Source organism: Ambystoma mexicanum, chromosome 6q (genome assembly GCF_040938575.1).
Source record: "Ambystoma mexicanum isolate Mex_15411 chromosome 6q, UKY_AmexF1_1, whole genome shotgun sequence".
Taxonomy (NCBI): Eukaryota; Metazoa; Chordata; class Amphibia; order Caudata; family Ambystomatidae; genus Ambystoma; species Ambystoma mexicanum.
The window spans coordinates 155,827,534-155,850,497 of record NC_090937.1 but is presented as its reverse complement, the minus strand read 5'-3'; the positions used below and the strand labels follow the sequence as shown (position 1 = coordinate 155,850,497).

Genomic DNA, 22,964 nt, shown 5'->3' with positions numbered 1-22,964 from the left:
CAGTAGATGTCCATTGGTTACTGCCTCCAGCACCCACCTGTCTGATGTTAGGTGTTTCCAGTTTTGGACATACTGTGCATGCCCCTTCCTCACCTGCTTTTGTCTAGGGTAACAGTCATTACTGCTGCTGCTTTCCTTGCCGACCTCTCTGGGAGACCGGAGTTTGCTTACGCCTCTGAGTTTGCCTACAGTCTTTTGACCTCCGATATCCTTGGTAGGATCTCCTATATCCTTGCGATTAGTAGGATGAACCCCTGGTATATGGTCTACCTCCTATAGTAAATAACACCAAGGACGATGTAGGTCAGGTTGAGGGTGTTTTATTAAACAGAACACATATTTCACCAAAACAAGACTCCGGTCTCACCAAAGATGTGATTACCATATAATGTTCTTCCCCGAGAGTCTGCTGTCTGTTCCCAGCACACTTGAATCCTGACAAGGACCTGGAATGGTCTCACCCATGGGTGGTAATCCGGTATGCTGGTTGTCTATTTTAGTCTCCTTTTCCTCAGGAAGATCATAAATTCACAAAGTTAACCCGCCTTAACCTGTGCTGTTCTCCCTCGTTGGCGGCGTTGTAAGTTTTTTTTATTTTTATCGAAATCCCCACAATAGTCGGATTCCCAAATTAAAGCTGTGTATAGTGTCTTCTTTCCAGGCCAAAGTGTTTCCCACATCAGCATATTTCGGGTCTACTGCTGGAATCCAGTTATTCAGCAGGCTGCGTTCCTCAAGCCAAGCTGCCCGCTGTGAACTGTCCTCTGCTTTCTATCACACCGCTGGAACTGTGCAAGGCGGTTATCCGGCTCTGCCTGTAATCTTCAGAGCTACGGCTGCACCCACTCCCCCTGCCCTTCAGGGTCTCCTGTTTTTGCTCTCGGGCTAATAAGCCCACACAAATGGCTCCTTGCCGTCAGCAGCCCCATCGACCGCCTCCTCTCCTGATTCTACGTCAGTCTCCCTCTGTTCTCTCCCCGCCAATACACAGAAGGAAATAAAAAAAACACGCTCATTAGTCACACCTGGCATTTCAGCTGTCCTCACTTTACTGCTGCTGCAGCTTGGTTTGGCCGCCCGGTCACACCACCCTCCACCTACTCTCATTCACCCTGACCCACCCTTACTTTGCTGCATTCCCTGGCCCCTAAGTGTTCTACCCCACTCCCGTTTTGCAGAACTGTGAGCCCACTTGTAACCTGCAGTCATGGGTCATGGACACCACCTTACAATGAAAGTTCAACAAATAATCATTGAATTCAGGAGGGGTTCCCCTTCCCCATGATTGTTTCAGGTAGGATAACCACAGTGTCTTTCTTAAAGTCTGGGTTTTTAAAGGATGGCTGAAATGTCTCTTTCGTAAAGCACTTTCTTAAGGATGGCAAAAAGTGTCTTTTCCCAAACAATGATTCCTTGGAAATAGTAGAAACGTCTTTTCTCACAACACTGTTTTTGAAAATATCAAAAGAAGTCTCTTCAGCTTTAAAAGATGGGAAAGTGTCTATTTTTCACAACTGTTTCACAAATGACATAATGGTAAACATGTCCTTTACACTACTGTTCTGAAAATGGTTTCCTGGTGTACTCCCCTGCCAGGTATCCTTCACAGAGTCTTTCTTTCATAGGCTTTATGGATTCCCTGGTATACTCCCGCCAGGAATCTCCCCTCCCCCCTCCACTTTCTGGATCTGCCAGATCCCCTGGTGTACTTGCCTGCCAGGTATCTTTCTCCAAAAAGGGTTCGCTGCCTGATGTGTTTTGTTCACCAGGTCTTTCTACAATGTTCACTCATTCCAAGTATAACAGTTGCACCCCTTCGCTGTTTATACCTTTTGACTTCAAGTACTACTTATTCCAACTTCCACCATCTTGACATTTCATATATGGAGATGTGTTCAAGTTCTTTCTCTCAACCTCTTCACTAGTATCTCTTGGCTTGTGGCAATGCTTGTTCTAATTTTCCCTAAACTGACATTACATATAAGGAGATTTGTACAACCTTTGCCTTTTAACTTCCTCAGAAATATCCTTTGCTGGTGTAATGTTTGTTCCAACTTACCCCAAATTGGCATTTCAAATAAGGGGACTTGTACAATCTTTGCCTTTCCACTCTATCTAGCCGGTATTCAAAATGACTATGCAATTGTTTGTACGCTTGCTGACACATACCGGGACCTCAGACTTCACTGGGCCGACTCACCGGTGCAACGTATAGCTCTGTCTTGGGGACGGCTTCCCTGGTCATGGAGATGCTCCTCCGGTTTCCACGTGGGCTCCACCACTCCTCGCACTCACAAGACTGCGCACTCTACAGCAACGCAGCAGCTGTCGGCCTTCCACCGGTCCTCCCGCTGTACTTTCACCTGTCTCCTGTTTAAACTGTGAAGCAGGTCTCCGGGTAGCTGCCTGCAAGCATGTTGCTCTATCAGCACAGCTTGTCTCTGTGCCTCTCCTTCTGTGGGTCACGCTTCAGGCTCCACCTGCTCTGCAGCTCTCATTCTCCTCCACTGAAGATGTTCATCAAGTTTAAATGCCCCACGCAGCTGATTGCTAGTATAACTAGTCCGTACGTTGAGTTCGATGTTCCTTTCGTTCCATATTGACTCCTTTGTCCTCATCTCAGTCCTTGAGGCTTATGGGAGTTAGAGTCCACAAATGGCTCTAACCATTTAATGTTACATAGTTTTACATTTGTGTTTAAATCAGAAACAGAGACAGAAGATGTTATGCTGGTGTTAGGCACACATGAAGTATGAATGGCATTCCTTCTAGGATGTCTAACAAGGAGAGGTTTTAAGGCAACATGTCATCAGGAACTCTGGAACTATAGGATCTTCCTCGCAGAGAAAGGGAGAATATTGTGTCTCACCTAATGGAGTCCTGACATCTCCCCAACAGCCAACTCCCCTTATGTGATCGATCCTCATACTACCGCTCCCAGGGGCAGGATCAGGTATCGACTGCTTTCCCCTGGCCACATGGGAGGAGACTTTAGGCTCTATAGGATTCATCACAGCCCCCCAAGGTTTTGTTCTGTGCTTGGTCCGCTCCTTTTCTCCATAGATGCTTCTCCCCTGTTGGGGCTGTTACCACTGCACATGGATTCTCCTACCATCTTTATACTGATGACTAGTCTTTCTATTATTTTTTAACTCTATTCACTTATCTCATTGGGCCCGTTTCCTCTCCATCCAATCTTGGATGTCTTTATATTTCTTTCATCTTAACCCCTCTAAAATGGAGGTAATTTTCTTCCCTCTCTCGACTACCACCCCCCACATCCCACCCGTGACATGATTATGTGTGTTCTCTCGGGCACCTCTGCCTTCTTGGCCGAAGGATCCAAAACAGGTGATTTGTACAGAGCCAGTTTCCCACCTTCGTAGCAGAAAGTGTAAAGTTTAGAAGCAAGTGCCAAAGTGCCTTGGAGTGCATAGACAAAAGCTGCAGTCTTCGGCCTCATGCAATCCCTACAGGGCTTGAAGCAAAAGGCATTTCGGGGATTAGGCATGACACAATTAATAACCCCTGATGCAGCAAACTGAGTGAATGGAAAAAGAAACTGAGGTGTCTCATGTCCTGGGCGCTGTGTGGAGCATATGTTGAGCAGCATTACGCTCCATGGTGGCTGCTATGTTTCCGAAAACAGCGGACACTTTGAAGATACATTTAAGATGAGGGGATGAATACATTAGCAATGCAAAAGCTGGTGCTCCAGGACAAGGTCACCTTGGTAAAAGCCCTACCGGTCTGAACAGCAGTAAAAATGACTAACTACTGGTCACCTTTCCTGCTATCTGTTGCCCAAGAAAAATAGTAGCCGACAGCCCTTTTGAACCCTCCATTAAACCTCTTCTCCGAAGATGGAGGAGTCACAGGGTAGAAGACCTAAAGATGAATCTTCTGGGAAAGATGAAAGTCCGAAAGTCCACATTTTATTTGCTGAATGTCTGGCACATACCTAGGAACGATTGGTTCACCCGCCAGTTCACCTTCCCCTTGAAGAAGGCAATGTAAGTGGGCTTAAGAAAGAGCTAAGCGCTCACTCACCAAATTCATGGGGGTTAGGGGTAGCAACCTGAAAGACCGCCCTGAAGGGTGAGCAACCTCCAAGAATACAAATGCAAAGGCTCAAATGGAGCCACTAGGAGAAATGTTAAAGATTCAAACAGCAGGGAGATACACCAAACTGGTGTGGAGGTAAATCATTAGGCAATACTGGCAAAACAAATTGCAGTATGGATGGAAAAGCAAGAGCTCTGTCCATGCGTCCTTTTGAAAAAACTGAAAAAGAGCATCTAGGTTCACCTTAACAGTGCCAATTAGAAACATAGCAAAAAATCAGAAACACGTCCAATGTAGACCTGACAAAGGAGTCAAGACCCTTCTTGTGGCACCAGGGCAAAGCATATGCCACTTGCAGGCATAGATTGACATAGTATCTGTCCGAAAAATCCCACTCCTCCTACCTCCGCCTCTCAGCCTTCAAAGCATGAAGGCTGAGGTTGGCCAGGCTGTGGTGAAGTATCCTGCCCTCTAATTGGGAGAATAGGTCTACCCTCTCCAGGAGGCAGCAGAAAGGACAGATGGACATGCCCAGATGTTCTGGGCCCTGTCCAGGGGCAATCAGTGCACCACTTGGTAGCTGAAAAAAATTCCAAAGCCTGACCAATGCAGGAGTGTCCATGAGGATCCTTTGGAGGAAGGAAACCATTTGAAGAGATAATTTGAGTAGCACAAACAGCAATGAGGAGTATAGCAAGAAACCATACAAGTTTGAAAGGAAGACATTGCTGGCTACTACAGAGAAGTGGGCTTTGAGAACTATTGGAAATAATGGACCAGCTTTTACCTTCAAGGCCACCCAAAACCGTATTTCCACATAGGAGAGATCACCATTTACATCAATAAGACGAACTGCCTCTCCAGTGTGTTCACACGTTACAGAAAAAGAGGGACTTGTGGTCAAACCAGACACAGTTTGTGCATTAGGCAGAGTGCTACCAACATAGAAGAAATGTACATCTCATGTGCTGCAGTTTCCACCCTCCAAACAACGCAAAATGTATTCAATAAATATACACCCGACCTGCAGAAGCTCAACTAAGTGCTCAATTATTTTTGAAACCAAGCAGGGTAGTGGCACTAACATTGTAGAATCTGGTATACTATCAGATTCTGACAGGTGGGTTTGATCTACCAGCGACATATTGACACAAGGGCAGTTGACGTTATGAGGAAAGATGGTATTGGCGTTTATGATGGGATAAACTAAGGGGTACATAGTAAAGGGCAGATCGATGTGCAAATGTAATGAATGAGGAGGATCCTATAATTGAAATGCAAGGCAATTGTGAGACAAATGAAAGGGGAACAAAAGGTTAGCAATGACACTTTAATTTGGTCAGCAGTGGTACAGGAAGATGGACTCTGTAAGTAGTTATATTGACAGCCTATAGCACAACATCCAATCATCCAACCCAGTCCAGATTGTCTTCCTTGCCACACATGCATGTTAACACACAGAGTTCAAGTCAAATTTCATCTTAGAAGAGTAACTTCACATATCTAAACTGTAAATTTGTACCTGTGAAAGTATGTTGGTACACTGCTGAAGCAGAGACACTGGGGGGTTCCCAATGCTAGTTGCTAGTTGTACCCTCAGCAATTGCTCCTTCTGGGTGGAATTTTCATGCAGGGCGTGGGCAAGGGCCACTGCAGCACACCAATTGGAGAGAGAGTCAGTAGAAAAGAGCCCTCCACAGAGCAGCTGGCCAGCAGACACAGAGTTTGCTAGAAAACAAATAAGAATGGTTTATCATTAATTACACAACTGCACTGACACTCATTCACTTAGTCACGCACAGTACTTCCTTTAAACTTGGAGGATTATCCTCCATAGAAGGGAAGGTACAACATTTTTTGCACAATATAAAACAACCTCAGAGTGCTTGGGTGCATGTGCAACCATGTTGTATTCCATTAACACCCACTGTATGCCACTCAGATCAGTGACTTCAACTAACAAAAAAGGGTGTGCGCACGGTCAGTGCCTTCTACTTGTAAAAAAGGGTGTACACACGGTAGCTAGATAATCTACAGTTTTTAAGACCAATGAAGTGAGGAGGCAGAGAAATAGCCTAATATATGTTCACTGCAAAATATTCTGCACGAAGGCAAGCAAGAAGAGACAAATTAAACCTACATCGCCCAAAAAGGATGCTCAGATCGAGCAGCGACATCCATTTGGACGTAAAACCTTGCAACAAAAGAAAATTCAGAGGATCTTATTTCTCTCACCTCGCTCCAAAAACTTGGAATAAGCTACCAAAGGATATACATAACACAAGAAACCACCTACTACTCAGGAAACTTTTCAGCCCATAACTAGAAAAAAGCCTACGGGGCAAATACACAGTTGAAACAATGCTGAGTGAAGAAACCGATCCTCCTAAGCTATCGCCCATAAACAGAAGTTAAGGAAGAAGAACCTACGGCATATCAACTTACCAATATGAAAGATAGATATGATAGGACAATACCTTAGTATGAATAAGGATAGATCAGGATGGAAAGACAACAACAATATATCAATAACACCTTGGCCTGCACATCACATATAGGCAACAATGGACCACCATCAGAAAATAGCTAACAACGGAGTGGGTGACTGCTAATTTACAGCACAAATACCAGAGTGGGGGACAAGAGACACCCCTTCCTATCACACCAAGTTCAAAACAACACAGCTGAGAACACGCCACAACATCACCCATAACAATTAGACGGACAGTAAAGAAGAAATGATTTCTACCGATAGGACAACTGGACACATACAACAAGATTTATAAGGACTAAGATATATAAACCACTAACCGTATGCTCAAATCTCTGCATATCTAAACTCACCCGAAAATCCATGCAACCATCTTCTTGCTCAGCAAACCACACCCACTTCACAACACCACAACAGCAAATAAACTGCACCAACAGCACACAAGGTCTTGCATTGATGCGATATTCACACCAAAGCTCAGTGCACTGTGAAAACCGAACAGAAGCTCCCAGCAGCACACCACCTCTCACTTTCCTACTCCCTCTTTTCCGTACCCCACCCCACCCCACCCTCTTGTTTACAGATCCACCAGAGCGCCTGGGGACCAATTGCATTGGTGACGGTGTGCAGTACAAATACCTTTAGCATTAACATTTACTTGAAAACCAGGTGGTTAATCCAATGAGGAGTGATGTAAATGGTTTCCAATCACCCCCAATATATATGGATAGTGAGGTGGATGGGGCTGACGCGGACATATCTATCACCTCCTATGCTTCCACACATCGGCCAAACCAATATAAATGTCTTTCCACATCTTTGTCACATAGCAACGTTGAAAACAGCCCTAGCCCGGAGAAAGCGCTTATTGCTTTAAATTACATGCATTTTGTTTGTCTCCTTATATAAAAAGTATAAAATTGGAGGTCCAAAACGCACCCAATTGCACTTGGGGCAACAAATGAAGCCGAGCTAAAGGCATTTTGTTTTCCTAAACACCAGCTGCAGTATTCTGGGATGTCAGATCTTTCACAAGTCATTCAGATGTTCTAAAGCACTGAAGATTTTTACTCAAAAGCAAGGTGAAACAGCACAATGCCCTCCACAGCCAGCATCAAGGGATTGTCCTGTTCCCCCCCAACCCCCAGCAGTGGTCACTTCTCCAGCTCCGGTGTCATTACACAAAAAAGGTAAGAAGCGCAATAACATCGAAAATCACATGGGCAAAAAAATGAAAACTGTAGGGGCTATAAGAATAATAAAAAGTCACCCATAAAATTCCTGCAAAATTTAATGATGCAGGGCGCAATAGCAAAAATGAAACCGAACCCCCCAAAGGTACGGGTTGTCGCTGAAAAATCTGTTACGGTGATAATTGGCAGCTTTTCGGAGAGTGAGGATGAGACAGAATAAAATGATATAGACGGAAGACAAAGTATTAACACCACATTAGGGGGCGCGAGTGACTGCAATAATGACAACTACTGTTACCCAATACCAGCAAACTTTGCAGCTTCCTGCAGTGGTTATGGAAAGTGAAGCTGGCACCTCAAAATGTAGAGTATGTGTATCGGCGTAGACAGATGCAGTAGCCTCATCTGCTGCAAACGTCTACACCATCTCAGACTCACCGACTTTTTTTCTCACTTGAAAAGTATCCAACACATTAAACTTTATTTTTGCATTTTAGTAAACATGTGTACCAACAAGCCCAAACAGTGGGCTACTAACATTCCACCGTTGCCCCCTCACGCCCGCCCCCCACCCTCCGACAGTCCCATCACACAACAAGCAGTTAACGTATCCAACACATTAAGGGGAGCATCTTGTTTGTTAGTAGGGTAGAGCATTCTGCCCTAGTGTCCGGAATGGAGACTGGTAGTTCGGCGAAGAAATACAACAAGGTGGTCATGGAAGGCTGGAACGCTAAGTGCTCTTCGGCTTTGGTACTGCCAGAAGTAACTAACTAACGCAGACTATTTGCATGCTAAATTGCGCACTTTAACCGTGAATCAGGTGACTGAGCAAAAAGCCACTTGGTTATTGAATAAACCCAACATGTATTGCATTCTTAGGGGTGCTAATGGCTCTAGTAACAACGACGTGGGTGTTTTAAAAGCGACTTTGCCTAGTCATAGTGGTACTCCAGCTGGGAAGTCTGACGGGCCTTGTGTTGCAGCTTTATCATTGAAAGCACTTTTAAGGACGATGCACGTTTAGTCCTCAATAGATCTGCTATACTCACTGAGATTCTGAATTTGTACGCAATAAATTCCAAGGACATCGAGCGAGTAGAGTTTTGCCACAGTTCAAAAAAACATGGTCACTATGCACATTGATTTGAATATAGTGACAGAGGCTATAAAACGTGAGATACAGCTCTTACGGAGATTACGATTCACAGTGACAGATTATACCATCCACTGTAGAGAAGGACTGTGAAACGGGTTGGACAGAGGTGTCTGGCAAGGGGGAATGACCTATCAGTAACCTTTTCCAATAATGTAACAAATGTAAGGGTGATTAATTTGACCGACTTCTCTACTACCTGTAACTGTTGTTCTCCGGCATAGGTCTGGCATGGATTTACATGCTCATGAATATTCCCCGTCGTCAGGCTGGGAATCCTCGGTAAAGAAAAAATCATTTTCAGTTTCGTTTCTGAACTGTCTTTCTACTAATAACCAATCACTGGTATCTGGGTCATACTGCCCCCAGCCAATGACTGCCCTCTAACTAAGCCCCTCCTCTGGCAGCCATCTTCAGATTTGGTAGCACGTAAAGTGGCAGTAGGACCAAGAGAAGAGCCGCAGAGTGGTCGGAAGGAGGGTTCGCATGTGAATCCATGCCAGACTCATGTTGGAGAAGAACAAGTTACTTCTTACCTTGTAACTTTCTTTCGAAGGGACGTTCCTCCGACATATTCCTTATCTTTGATAACACGTTTCCAGCTTGCTGGCCTCAGTAATTTTTTCTGTAGAGGGCGCTGCGCGTCGACATCCGCCGAGTCGATGTCCCTCGACGCCCACTGTATCGGCGCCAACGTCACCATGCCCATAAATGGCCACGCGCTGCGTCCGTTGCTCAGTTCCGTTTTGTAGCATAAGAAAAGTCATGCCTGAATTTGTTATTGACCTTGAAGGAGCGTAAGCTGCAACCACAAGGGAAGTATCACTGCGGGGATGGATGGAAGGGGCGATAAGGAATACGTCGGAGGAACATCCCGTCGAAAGAACGTTACAAGGTAAGAAGTAACTTGTTCTTCGAAGGGATTGTGTCCTCCGACGTATTCCTTATCTTTGATAGACTCCCATAGCAGTGGCATGTAATTGGAGGTGGGAGTGAGAATGTTATGTATCCCTTTAGGGATGGACTGAATGTAATACAGCCTTGCCAAATCTGGTCTCTTGAGTAGTGGAGGAATCCAGATTGTAAAATGTTGTGAATGTATGTGCGGATGACCATGTGGCAGCCGCACATGTGTCTCGGACCGGTACCCCTCTCTGGAGAGCCGAAGAGGCTGCAATATACCTGGTTGAATGAGCCCTGAGCTTTTGGGGTGGCTCTTTCCTTGCCAGTTTGTAACATTCCAGAATGGCCAAAATAATCCACCTGGAGATGGTTTGTTTTGTTATGGGTAGTCCCAACTTGTGACCTGTGTATGCTACAAACAGTTGGTCTGCTTGCCTGATCCTAGCCATTCTGCTGATATAAAAGCTGAGAGCTCGCCTTGGGTCCAGCCTATGTAGCCTTTCCTCCTCTTTCCCCGGATGGGGAGGAGGGTAGAACGAAGGTAAGGTAATTTTCTGAGTAATATGAAATTCAGAAACCACCTTTGGGAGGAAATTAGGCTTCACCTGTAGGACAACTTTGTCTTTGTGGAAAATTGTATGTGGGGGTTTACAGGAGAGAGCTTGTAGCTCGCTCACCCTCCTAGCAGATGTTAGTGCTACCAATAGGACAGTTTTAAGCGTGAGAAATCTCAGCGAACAAGAGTGAAGTGGTTCGAATGGAGTGCCCATTAGGAAGTTTTAGACTACATTTAAGTCCCATAAGGGAACCTGGAATGGTTTTGGGGGATAAACATTAGTTAATCCCTTGAGAAATTGTACCACTAGAGGAAGTTTGAAATACGATGGTTCCTCCGCAGTGCGCTTGAAGATAGAAAGCGCTGCGAGATAGCCTTTTACAGTGCCAACTTGAAGGCCTGAGTTTGCCAAGTAGAGTAGAAACGATAACACCGTTGGTGTACCACATGAAAAAGGGTCGATATTCTCTTCCCTACACCAGCTGCAAAATTTGTTCCAACGGCAGCGGTATAAAGACTGTTGCTGGCCTTCTGGCCGAAAGCAACACCTCCATGATGTCATCAGGGAGATCCCAATCCTTGTACCTCACCCTTTCAGAAGCCAAGCGTGAAGGTTGAGGGTTCTGGTGTCTGGATGGAGAACCTGACCTCCCTTCTGCGAGAGAAGATTCTCTTTGAGTGGAAGACGGAGAGGGCAGGTGGACATATCTAGAAGGTCCGGGTACCACGTTCTCCTGGCCCAATCCGGGGCAATTAGGATCATGGTTTTCCGGAATCTTCTCAACCTCCTGATCATTTGAGGAATAACAGGGACTGGTGGGAACGCGTAAAGGAGTGGAAACTCCCAGTCCACTACGAACGCATCTCCTAGAGCTCCTCTCAGGGGAAATTCCCTTGAACAGAACAGATCGCACTTCCTGTTGGTGCTTGTGGCGAACAGATCCACCTGAGGGGTTCCCCAAAGGGTGAAGATCTCTTGAAGGGCTTCCTGAGCTAGCTCCCACTCATGGGAGACTGTGCTCTGCCTGCTCAGAGCGTCTGCTGTCAAGTTCTTCTCTCCGGCTAGGTGGACTGCCGATAGAGAGATTCCTTCTTGGATTGCCCAAAACCAGAGCTGTATCACCTCCTACACAGTGGCAGTGATCCTACGCCTCCTCTTTTGTTGAGGTAGTGCATGGCCACCGTGTTGTCCGTCATTATCAGGACATTTCTGCCCTCTACTGATGGCAGGAAAGCTTTCAGTGCTAGTCTGATCGCTCTCAGCTCCAATAGGTTGATGTGTAGTCTGGACTCCGATGGAGACCAACGACCGCTGATGGTCAAGTCGTTGGCATGGGCTCCCCACCCTGTGAGTGAGGCGTCTGTGACTACTGTTATCTCCGGCCATGGTTGCCAAAACAGTTCTCCTTTCAAGATGTTCTCTGGATAGGCCCACCATTGAAGGTCGCGGGCTACCTTATCTGGAATCCGGAGATCTGTCATTCTCCCTGAGAATTGCGACTACTGACTTCTCAGTGCCCACTGAAGAGATCTAATTCTCAGGCGAGCCTCTGGCACAAGGAAGATGCAGGATGCCATGAGGCCTAGCAACCTCAAAAAGTCGAAGGCTGGGAGACGTTGGGCATTTTGAAACTTGGTGACCATCTGTAGAATATCTTGAGGCCTCACCTCTGGTGGCGAGGCTTTTCCCAGGGAAGTGTTCAGGACCGCTCCAATGAACTGGAGTCTCTGTGATGGTATCATCTGTGACTTCTTTAAATTGAGGGAGAAGCCCAGTTTGTGAAGGAAGTGGCAGACAATCTAGTTGGGCCTGGGCCTTTTCCGAAACTATACCCCTGATCAGCCAATCGTCCAGGTAAGGGTAGACGTGGATCCCTTCCCTCCTTATACTCGCCGCCACTACCGACATCAGCTTGGTGAAGACCCTCGGGGCGGAGGTCAGCCCAAATGGCAGAACTCGAAATTGATAATGAGAGTCGCCAATTGCGAACCTCGGGTATTCCCTGTGTTTTAGATGGATTGGCACATGGAAATAAGCATCCTGAAGGTCCAGAGATACCAGCCAGTCCTGGAGCTGGAGGGCCTCAAGGATCTGAGAGAGAGTTACCATATTGAACTTGTCCTTCCTGAGGAACTTGTTCAATTCTCGTAAGTCCAGGATGGGTCTCAGTCCTCTGTCCTTCTTTGGTATGAGAAAGTAGGGGGAGTACCAGCCCTTGTTCCTGTCCGCTACAGGTACCGGTTCTATGGCACCTTTCTCTAGCTGGTCTATAATTTTCTGCAAGAGGAGCGAATCTGGAACTTTTAGAGAGCTGTTCCCCGGTGGATGACTCTGAGGGATGTGTAGAAAGGGTAGGCAGTAACCCTGGGCAACTGTCTCCAATGCCCAAGCATCTGACGTAATAGCCTGCCATTCCGTCAGATGGTGAGTTAACCTGCCCCCTACAGGTGTATTGTGCGGAAAGGCTTCAGAGTGGTTTGGGGGCGGCTGATGCAGATGCCGAGGGTAAAGAGGCACCTGCTGCTGCTGCGGCCTTAGTACCTTTGACCCGTCCACCTCGGGTGGATCTCCTTTGGCCTCTTTGAGCCGGCTGTCCTCTGCCTTTCCCGTATGCGGAATAATAGCGAAAGGACTTTCCTCTCCCAGAGGTTCCTGAGGGGCGAAAAGGAGTTTGGCGGATAGCAGCTCCTAAAGATTTTGCTGCTGCTTTAGAAGTCTAACTTTTCTAGACGGTCATCAGCCTTTTTTCCAAATTGTGAAGAGCCGTCAAAGGACATATTCAAAAGACTGGCCTGTACATCTGGAGCAAAGCCAGACTTTCGCAACCATGCATGCCTGCGGATTGTTGTACTTGCCGCCATGGCCCTGCTGATACTGTCAGCGGAATCGATGCCAGTTTGAAGTGATTCGCACATGGCATCTTTGCCATCTTTAACAATGTTAAGGAAGGCTTCCTTTTCTTCTCCTTCGGGTATGCAGTCAGCCGCTGATGAAGTACACTCCAATAGTGCGTGACTGGACCTGGCGAGCGTACAGGTGGCGTTGATGGACTTCAACGCCATACTACAAGCAGAGAAGACTTTCTTTGCCATAGAATTGTACACCTTGTCATCTCTATCCTGTGGGACAGTAGGGTAAGCGGTCCTACTACTAGATGAAGTTGCTGCTTGAACCACCAGGCTCTCTGGAGTCGGGTGTTTTGATAAGTATTCAGGGTCAGCAGCCGCTACCCTATACTTGGCCGACAGGGATAACTTCAGGAGTTTCCCAATTAGATGTAATTTTCTTTTGTAAGGCTGCATGGAAGGGGACCACAGGGTCCTCCTGTGGACCTTTGTCTAATATGTCTGTTAGGTCATCCTGTTGAAAAACAGGGGAAGGCGCAGACCAACCCATAAATTCAATAATTCTTGCCATAAGGGTTTTATAGGGTGTTTCGGCATGTTCCCCTGGGTCTGGCTTAACAAATTCCACTTCTGGGGAAGTGTGCAGCCCACTTGCCTCAGGTAGTGACTCTTGTACAGACCCTCCAGAAAATTGCGGCATGAAATGGAAAAATTTGCGGCACAAAAAAGAAAAAAATTGCGGCACACAACTGCGTTTTTGCGGCATTTTCTAATGTTGAAAAATATATCATTTAACATCTTTTTAGCCTAAAACCAAGTAATTGCAAGGCTTTTGTTAGTGAGGAACAAAATGTTGTGTTTTGTCTGGCCTACAGAGGTAGGACAGCCAGGTCGAGTCACCACAGCCTAACATTTTGGATTGTGGTGGGGGAGGGGGGATATTGCCTGATCAGCTCCATGGAAATGGTGCTGCGCCACTACTTCCAGCAGACAAGTGGAAAGCAAATAAACAGATAGGCTTGAATTCAAAAGTGTAACCCTGGTTGAAGCCCATAGGTTTGCTTTTCGCTTGTCCTATGACCCCAGTAGAGAGGGGGGAACAACTCTACACTTCTCCATGGAAGGAATCCATGAGGCCCAAGACACAGGGGCAATGCAGTGGCAGTAACTGCAAGCCCATGATACCTAGCCAAACAATGAACTCTCTTGGGTGGTCATCATTCCTTGGTTATGCCACCCACACATGGTGACTTAACACACCCACAAACAGAAATGAAACATCACAACACTACCAGGGGTCAAGCCTACAAATTAAAGTGGGGGGACTCATCAACAAATGCAATGGCATGTGATGTCATCAGAAACTAGCACATCAAGATGAAATATGCATATATCATTAAATTGGCTTTGCATAACCACCAAAATTGCACAGGACGAATGGCATTTGCCTTTCATAAATTTAAACACCCAATTTTGTGCATAATTGGTGTCACACAGCCCAGCCTTGATTGAAGGCTGGGCTACAGGATACAAACGCTCGTAGCTGTATTCGTTTCAAATTGCTTTACAATTATTGTAAAGCAATTTGAAATGAATACAGCTACGAGAGTATTCAATTGGAATCATGCAGCCCAGCCTTGATTCAAGGCTGGGCTGCATGATACAAACGCTCGTAGCTGTATTTGTTTCAAATTGCTTTACAATAATTGGACGTGATGGCCACAAGAAACGCTGTCTTCCATGACAGGAACTTCAACGGTGCCGAATGCAGAGGCTCGAATGGCGGCCCCATGAGCCTGGTCAGCACCACGTTGAGCTCCCATGCCGGGGCCGGAGCCTTCACCGGCGGGAACGAGCGGAACAGTCGTTTCATGAACTCCTTCACCAGGCGATTAGACCACAGAGATGACCGCCCCGGAGTTCTGGTGTAGCGGGAGATACCCGCCAGATGGATCTTGATGGAGGCATGCGCCAGCCCCGCTTTGGCCAGTGATAGCAAGTACGGCAGCACTTGAGGGGCCGTAATCCGCAGAGGGTTACTCTTCTGTGCACGGCACCAGACAGAGAACCTCTTCCATTTGTGTCCATTGCACTTGAGAGTCAAGGATGTCCTGGCCTTTGCAAGCACCTCCTTGCAGTCCGCCGGGATATCGCACCCTCTGAACTCTAGTGCTGCAGGAGCCTGGCCTGCAGGTTCAGCAATCCTGGGTCGTGGTGGAGGATGGCGCCTCCTTCCCTGGCGAGAAGATCCGCGTCTGTCGGTAGTTTGACCAGAGGGGACGCCGATATGTCCAGAAGGTTCGGGAACCAGATCTGCCTCGGCCACGTCGGTGCGACGAGGATCATCCTGCACCGGGACCGTCTGAGTTGACTGATGAGTCGCAGCAGCAATGGCAATGGAGGGAACGCATACAGGAACAGGCCATCCCAGGGGAATGAGAAGGCATCGCCCATGCTCCCCGGCTGGGGAAACCTGCTGGCGAACCTCCGGCACTGAGTTCGTCGCCGTTGCGAACAGATCTATCTGGAGACATTACTTCAGTTGCAACGGTCAAAGCATGTGAGCTGGCCTCTCAGTCCGGCGTGGAGACAAACAATGACTGCGACTAACACGTAATCATTGTTTGTCTCTACGCCGGACTGAGAGGCAGCCACTTCCAGTGCCACGCTCATGCACATCTTTGCTGCCCAGGACGTGTACTATGGGAGTACACCTGGATGTTTTAACAGGTCCTACCGGCTCACTACAAGAGAGCGCCAGCCATCAATCACAGACTCAAGCTGTCCTGGCTCTTGCGGTAACCCGAACCACCACAGCACCTTGTGGTTATAATCTCCTAGAACTTTGAAGGAGACCAGCTCACATGCTTTTGACTGTTGCGACCATTTGCACACAAGATGAACAGGACACCTCGTCTATCAACCTGTTGCACCGTCCTGATGAAGGCCCACTTTTAGCCAGCTTCATTAGACAGCTTACCCCTGTGGGCGAAACACAGTAGTGTCGAAGTCCCCTTTTCTGTACCAGTGTCCATCACCAACACTGACATTTTTTCACTGTGATTTTGTGTTGTGCTCTCTTGTGATTTGTAAATTGATTTCCTGAGATGTTAGAAAGGAAGAAACATGCCTAATATCCATTCACTTCAGTCAATTTGACTGGACCGTACTTGTATGTATTTTATACTAAGCTGTATAAGTCAAAGTGTCCTTGTTGTTATTATTCTCTTTTGATTCACTCATGTGCATAAAAAGCATGGGACCAATACTTTTTTGACCCCCATAACACTCAAAAACAAAATTTTATTTGTACCTGCTATAACCGTAAAACTGTGTGGCTTCTCTCACACTGATTGTTATTATATAAATGGTCTACTAAAACAGCCAGTGGATGTCCAACATCCGACACCAATCCAACATTTGATTCAACATTAAATACCTCAGAAGCTATTAGCATGTTCGGCAAAGGCCCAGGAGACATGCATCAGATGCTCACCCTGATTAGTTAGAACAACAATTGGTACAACAGTAGTAGGCAGAGGTGACTGATCGCCAACAGCCAACATAATTTGCGTATCTGAAATGGATATACTAACAGAACAAGTATTTTCAATGATGTCTATTGCAGACTTGTTTCTGTTGACCATAGAGGTCAAAGGTCTGGAAGTCTCACTCGGACAAAAAATAATTTCAGTTTCAGCGCGAGGAAGACTAAAGTCTGTTGGTTTGCGTTTGGATGCAATGAAAGGTGTTGCTTTCAATGGGGTAGATTTTAAGAGAACTGAAGTATGTGAGACACCAATGAGGTCAGGCATTCCTGATGTCAAAGTGTAAGGCACTAGTCTACAGTTCTAATGAATATATGCAAATGAAAGAGGAAGTTGGAATACCTTGCTCACACGGCAGCTACTGTGCAGACAGGAATGGAAGGCTGCTAGCAGGTTACCATTGCATACACACAATCCGTACACTTCCTGTTGTACAACAGTTTCACTGGGTGAAATATTTATGTGTCACAATGAACAGGCTGTTTTCTAAGGCCCAGCAAACAGTGAAGGCCTGAACAGGCAGTTGAAATAGCATCTCCCTCATAACAGATTGTACGTTTTGTTGGTATTGACAACGTAGCCAATGGGATTAATGGGCCTGGCCCGACAGATTCCCTGCGGGAAACAGGTGAAATAAAAAAGACTTGCAGATTCCGTTAGGCTTAAAAGCGTGGCCGACGGGATCAAAGGGCCTAGCCCAACAGTCTCCCCACGGCAAGAAAGTAAAGCAGAGAGAAGTTGCAGATTTCGTTCGGCCTTCGAGCATGGCCGAGGGGATCAAAGGGTGTGGCCCGCAGACTCCCCGCGGCAGAAAGGTGAATCAAAAGACTGTTAATATTCAGAAATCCAAGGCAACTCTGTAAATTGAATGTTCTGAAATGATACACAAGTCAGTACACTCGGCTCCACAACCTGGTACTTGTTAGTTCCTTGCGGTTCTTTGGTTGTCGGAAACATACCTCATCTCCAGGCTGTATGAGGTTTTCACGGGCTCGTCTTACGGTCGGTGACTCCTTTCATTTTTGCTTTCCTCTCGTCATCGTTAGCCCTTGCCTCCTGCTCAAGTGCCGTCGGTTCTTGTGGCCGGGGGTCTTCCGGTAGTCTCGTTGTGATTGGTCTCCTGAACATGAGTTCCACAGGACATATTCCTGTCGTGGTGTGTGCCTATATTCTCTGAGCAGGTGATTGAGGGCCTCTTCGAATGGCTTGTATTGGACGTGGGTGATTTGGAGGGTCCTCTTGATGCTGGCCATGAACCTTTCGATCATGCCATTTGCCTGGGCCATCGTGGGGTTATCTTGCGATGATGGAAACCCATATACTTGGCAAAGTTCTGGAAGTCATGGCTTATGAATGAGGGACCGTTGTCCGACTTTATGATCTTGGGGATCCCGTATGTCGACAGCATGCGGTTAAGCGCTGGGATAATGCTCGACGTTGTGCTGCTTTCTACTATCTGCGCGTCTGGGAACCGTGAGTGTTCATCCATGAGTACTACTACATGTGTGCCATCACTTAGTGGTCCAAATAGGTCTACAGCAAGTTCTTCCCACACTTGTTTTGGTAGCGGTGACGTTTGTAGTGGGTTTGGATGTGGTGGTGGTGATACTTGCGCACAGATGTGACAGCAACCTACTATGTTGTCCACTAGTCTGTCAAGGTGTGGGAACCATACCTTCTGCCTGAAAAGGCGCTTCGTTGCGACCACCCCTCGGTGGCCTTCATGCACCAGATGCACCGTTTTGTCCCCGAGCGTTCTCGGAATAATCACTTTGCATCCTTTCAATAGTATGTGGTCTTCCACCACCGTTAATTCGTCTCGCACTTGATCAAGCCATTTGTCATCTTTTGTGGTGTCTGCCTCTGACCTTGCTTGTCTCATGAGCGTCTTCTTGTTCTGTAGGCAGTGTCGCGCAATTCGGAGGGCTGGGTCACATTCAGATTGGGTGGCGAGCTCTGTCCACCCCAACGGCAGTGGTTGTAGGCGGTGAACTACGTAATTTATGTACGCATCTGCAATGGAGGGTCGTGTCTCGGTGGATTCTGTGGGAGGAGGGGCGATGTCTCACTGTGAATTTATAGTCCTGTAAGCCTAGACCCCGCCTGGCGATTCTTGGCGGCATTCTGGCTTTTGGGTCACCATATATGGTGAGCAGTGCCTGATGGTCTGTGATTATCATAAACTCCTTGCCAAACAGGAACAGATGAAAGTACTTGCAGGCCCACACCACTGCCAAGCTTTCTTTTTCCGCCTGTGAGTATGCCCATTCAGTGGTCGTTAAGACTCCTGCTGGCGTAGGCCACTATATATATATATATGGTGTGTGGGTCTGCCGAGTCCTTTTGGGTGAGTATGGCGCCCAGTCCCACCGGGCTGGCGTCCACGATTACTTCAGTGTCCAGGCGAGCATCAAAATATGCCATGTCTCCCGCTTGTGAGATGGCATTGCGGATAGTCTCAAAAGCCTTCTGACATTCCGGTGACAATATGAATGGTGTGTCTTTGCACGTGAGCAGGCGTATAGGGTTGCTCACGGTCGCATAGTCCTTTAGATATCTTGCACAGTAACTGGCTAGCCCTAAGAACGACCGCAGGTCTGTGACGTTTTCAGGTGGTGTGGCCGAGTGGAGTGCCTTGACTTTGTCTGGGTCTGGTCTCATCCCGTTTTCTGAAAAGATGTGACCTAAAAATCTTAGAGACCCTTTTGAGAATTCACATTTCGTTTTATTGAGCGCGAGTCCTGCTTCTTGTAGGGCTTGGCACACTCTGTGCAGCGCTAGGTCATGCTCTTCTTGCGTTTTACCATATACCAACACATCATTCAAGTAATTCAGACAGTTTGGAACATGGCGGATTACCTTGTGTATTTCCTCCTGGAATATTACGCCGGTGGATGAAATGCCGAAACTGAGTCTTTTGTACTGAAAAAGGCCAAGATGGGTAACAAATGTAGTGATGTAACGAGACTCCGGCGAGATTTCTATCTGATGATATCCTTTCGTTAAATCTAATTTTGAGAAGATTTTCGCCCCGTGAAGGAGGTGAATCATGTAGGTGATTCTGGGTGCCTGATGGCTTTCCCTCTCAATGGCAACGTTAGCCCTGCGCATGTCGATGCACAGGCGTATGGATCCGTCCGGGGATTTCTTGGGGACGGGAACAATGGGCGACACCCAGGGCTTGGGGCCTGAAACTGGTTCAATGACGTTCATTTTAATTAGTTTGTCCAGCTCGTCCTCCACCAGCCTTTGTATATTGATAGGGGTGCCTCGATAGTGTTGTGCCACTGGTTTGATGATTGGATTGATGTGGAGGCGAACCTTCCTTCCTTTTAGTTTTCCAAGTCCGTGGAATAGATTTGGGAAGAATTGTTCAATGGCATCTGGTTTGGAAAAATATTTGTGGGCCATGAGCTGGTATAATTATCTGTACGAGGCCCATGTCCACTGCCGTTCGAAAACTTAGTATGCATCCACTGTTGGTCTCAGTTTTCAAGATATGTAGGAGAATTTTGGCTGCGTGTTCTTTGTGAGTGCACCATGCTGTGATTGTGCCTATGCAGGGCAGTGGTGTTGTGGCACCATATGTGTATATGTCCACCGTGGCTGGTTTTATTTTGGGCATCGGTGTGAGCGACTTTAGTTCCTGTTCACTGATAATGTTGACTGTCGCTCCTGTGTCTATCAGGAATTTCATCGGGGTGTTATTGACGTGTAGAATGAGGGTGGGGCTTTGCTGAGTGGCCGCGGTGTTGTTGTTGAGGGCCCACACATATCCCTTTTTCCTCTGATCTTCCTCCGACGAGGGAGATTCGCTGCTGGAAGGGGACTGCATTTGGATGTATCTGACGAAAGGTCGTCTTTGAGGGCGTCTCGCCTCTTCCTAGGGTCGTCTGTCTTCACGCGTGTAAGCGCTTCTCCGGTCCTTTTCCTCCCTCTTGTAGGTTGTGCGGTCAGAGTCCCCTCTGGGTCTTGTTGGGCTTTGACGGGTATATTTGCGCCTTTCTTGAGGTCGATGTCTATTTGGGGATGGTCCTGGTGCATTTTACACATGGCCCTGTAATGGTCCATACCCCGACGCATTGTTGTCCGAGCACCGGGCAGTCCCCCGCGTGCGGGTATTCATAGACTCACTTGTAACACGTGGCGTTGGGGCGCTTATTTCCTTGGGCGGGATTCGCATATAATTTGTTGATAGTGTCAGCGTTTTCTGGGTGCTGTTGTATGGACACTTTCCCCAGATTATCCAGCTGCAAGTCTACTGCGGCCTCCATGCGGGCCAGGGCCAGGATTTCTTTAAGGGATCTCTGCTTTTGCAGCAATTGTTTCCGAAATGGTTGACATTGGCACCAAACACTGCCGCTCCCTGCTAACTGCCCACTTAGCGCTGCTTTGCGGGTGGTGCTGGCCTTATCCTGGGTTGTTGTGAAGGAGGGGCAGATCCGTGTGCAAGGCGTCCCTCGTGGAATTAAAGGCACAGTAGTTTTCTTTTTTTTCCTCACTTGCAATGCAATGGACTAACTCACGTTCCAAGAATAAATACACAAAAGCAGCAAAGAGGCAGCGTTCTCTTCTGCCAACTGCCCACTTAAGGCCACTTCGCTCCTACCCATCAATACCGCAGGGAAGTCTGCAGTATTCGCTGAGGCACACCACAATAAGCCTTACTCCTCTGAAGAAAAACAATACTCCTGCCCACTAAATATCTCACGAATTCGCAAAGGCACTCCACAACAAATTTTCACCCTCACAATTGTCCTCCCTCTCCCCCTATCGTCGTCCTCATTCCCTCACGGCCCCACTGCTCAGACCTTTGCTCCAGAGAGACCACGATTAACGAGACCATGCGATCCACATTGGACAAAGAAAAAGAACGCTGCAGCCAAACTATGTCAAAGCAAACGGTACGTATACCTTACGTCTGTGGACACAGGCCGGAGTCATGGCCATCCATCCATGCACCATAGAATGCAGCTTTGGATAAGACATTCCGGTCTAGCAGCGCACAGCCTTCCACACAAACCCCTTGCGTACCTCAACAACTCTGCCACTAGCATACAGCGACTACCAACGAAAATAGAATTCAGTATAGCTGGGCACACATCGAATCTTCAGCAATAGCACTCTATCCTAAACCACCAACAGCACCCACCCACGTGCCGGACCTCTGGGCTGCTTATTGCAGCTTAGCCAGCCATGCAAGTCCTAAGCCGGCGATAACGCACACAAGCATCTCAATCTAAACTCTTAGAACCTCCTACACATTGACAGAGGTCACCAAGGGCGTCTCAACCACAAAGCGCATTCAAGCCACACAAATGTGGAAAGAGCGCTATATAAATCGCTAATACAATACAATACAATACCCCATTACTCCTGCCTCACTTTTCCTTGTCCCAATACCCATTAGTATTCCATTTCATTACCCTCATGTACTCCTCCGAGTACAGCATTGGTAATTCGTTCCATTACACCCAACTCCCAATTCCTTGTCCAGTACCCCCATTAGCAATCCATTCCATAACCCTTGTCCCCATTTCATTCCAGGACCCCATTAATCCATTCCATTGCCCACACACCTCGTCCTCATCCCAGTAAAATCAGTAATGTATTTTGTTACTCTGTCCCCTCCATCATCGTCTGAGACCCTGATTAGTAATTGTTTCATTACCCCGACTGTGCCCATCCTCGGCACAGCCCCTGCGCCCACCCTGGGCAACATCCCTGCGTCGCTGAGGCTCACCCCCCAGAGCTGAATCAAAAAGACTGCCCGCAGCAGCATCCCACCAGACCGAAAACGCTGCACACTGCAGCAAGCACAGGCTCACATGGGAGGCCCATGGATGCTCCCAACTTGGCCAGGCACAACAGGGTGCACCTATTGGTGCCTTTGGGGAAGTCCTTGAGGGCTACTTTCGTAAAAAATATACTAACAGGACTACATACCAGAATGCTGGCGTGGCTGCCATCTTGTGACATGGGTGGGCTTCATAAACCCAGACGCACCCAAGGCATGCCACTTGCAATTCCGTACTCGGAAAAGACCAGACAAATAACAGGGGCCACTGTGTGCACCGAGACCAACTACGGGAGATACCGGCAGTGAGATAACAGAGGGGCACACCCCCATTTACTGCCCCATTCAGCCTTCAGATGGATGTCTTTTTAAATGCTTAGGCGTTAGGGAATATTCTGTAGAGCGTGA

The 22,964-nt window shown here is 47.3% G+C and overlaps 1 protein-coding gene across 2 annotated transcripts in view; it reads right to left on the bottom strand.

Annotated features, from left to right (window-relative positions):
- The window catches only part of USO1 (USO1 vesicle transport factor), a 1,608,467-nt gene that overhangs the window by 785,439 nt on the left and 800,064 nt on the right, over positions 1-22,964 (bottom strand). For both annotated transcript variants that reach the window (XM_069630579.1, XM_069630578.1), the window contains exon 13: positions 5,588-5,793. In XM_069630579.1, coding sequence (XP_069486680.1) covers positions 5,588-5,793 — 206 coding nt within the window. The remainder of the gene's footprint in view (positions 1-5,587; positions 5,794-22,964) is intronic.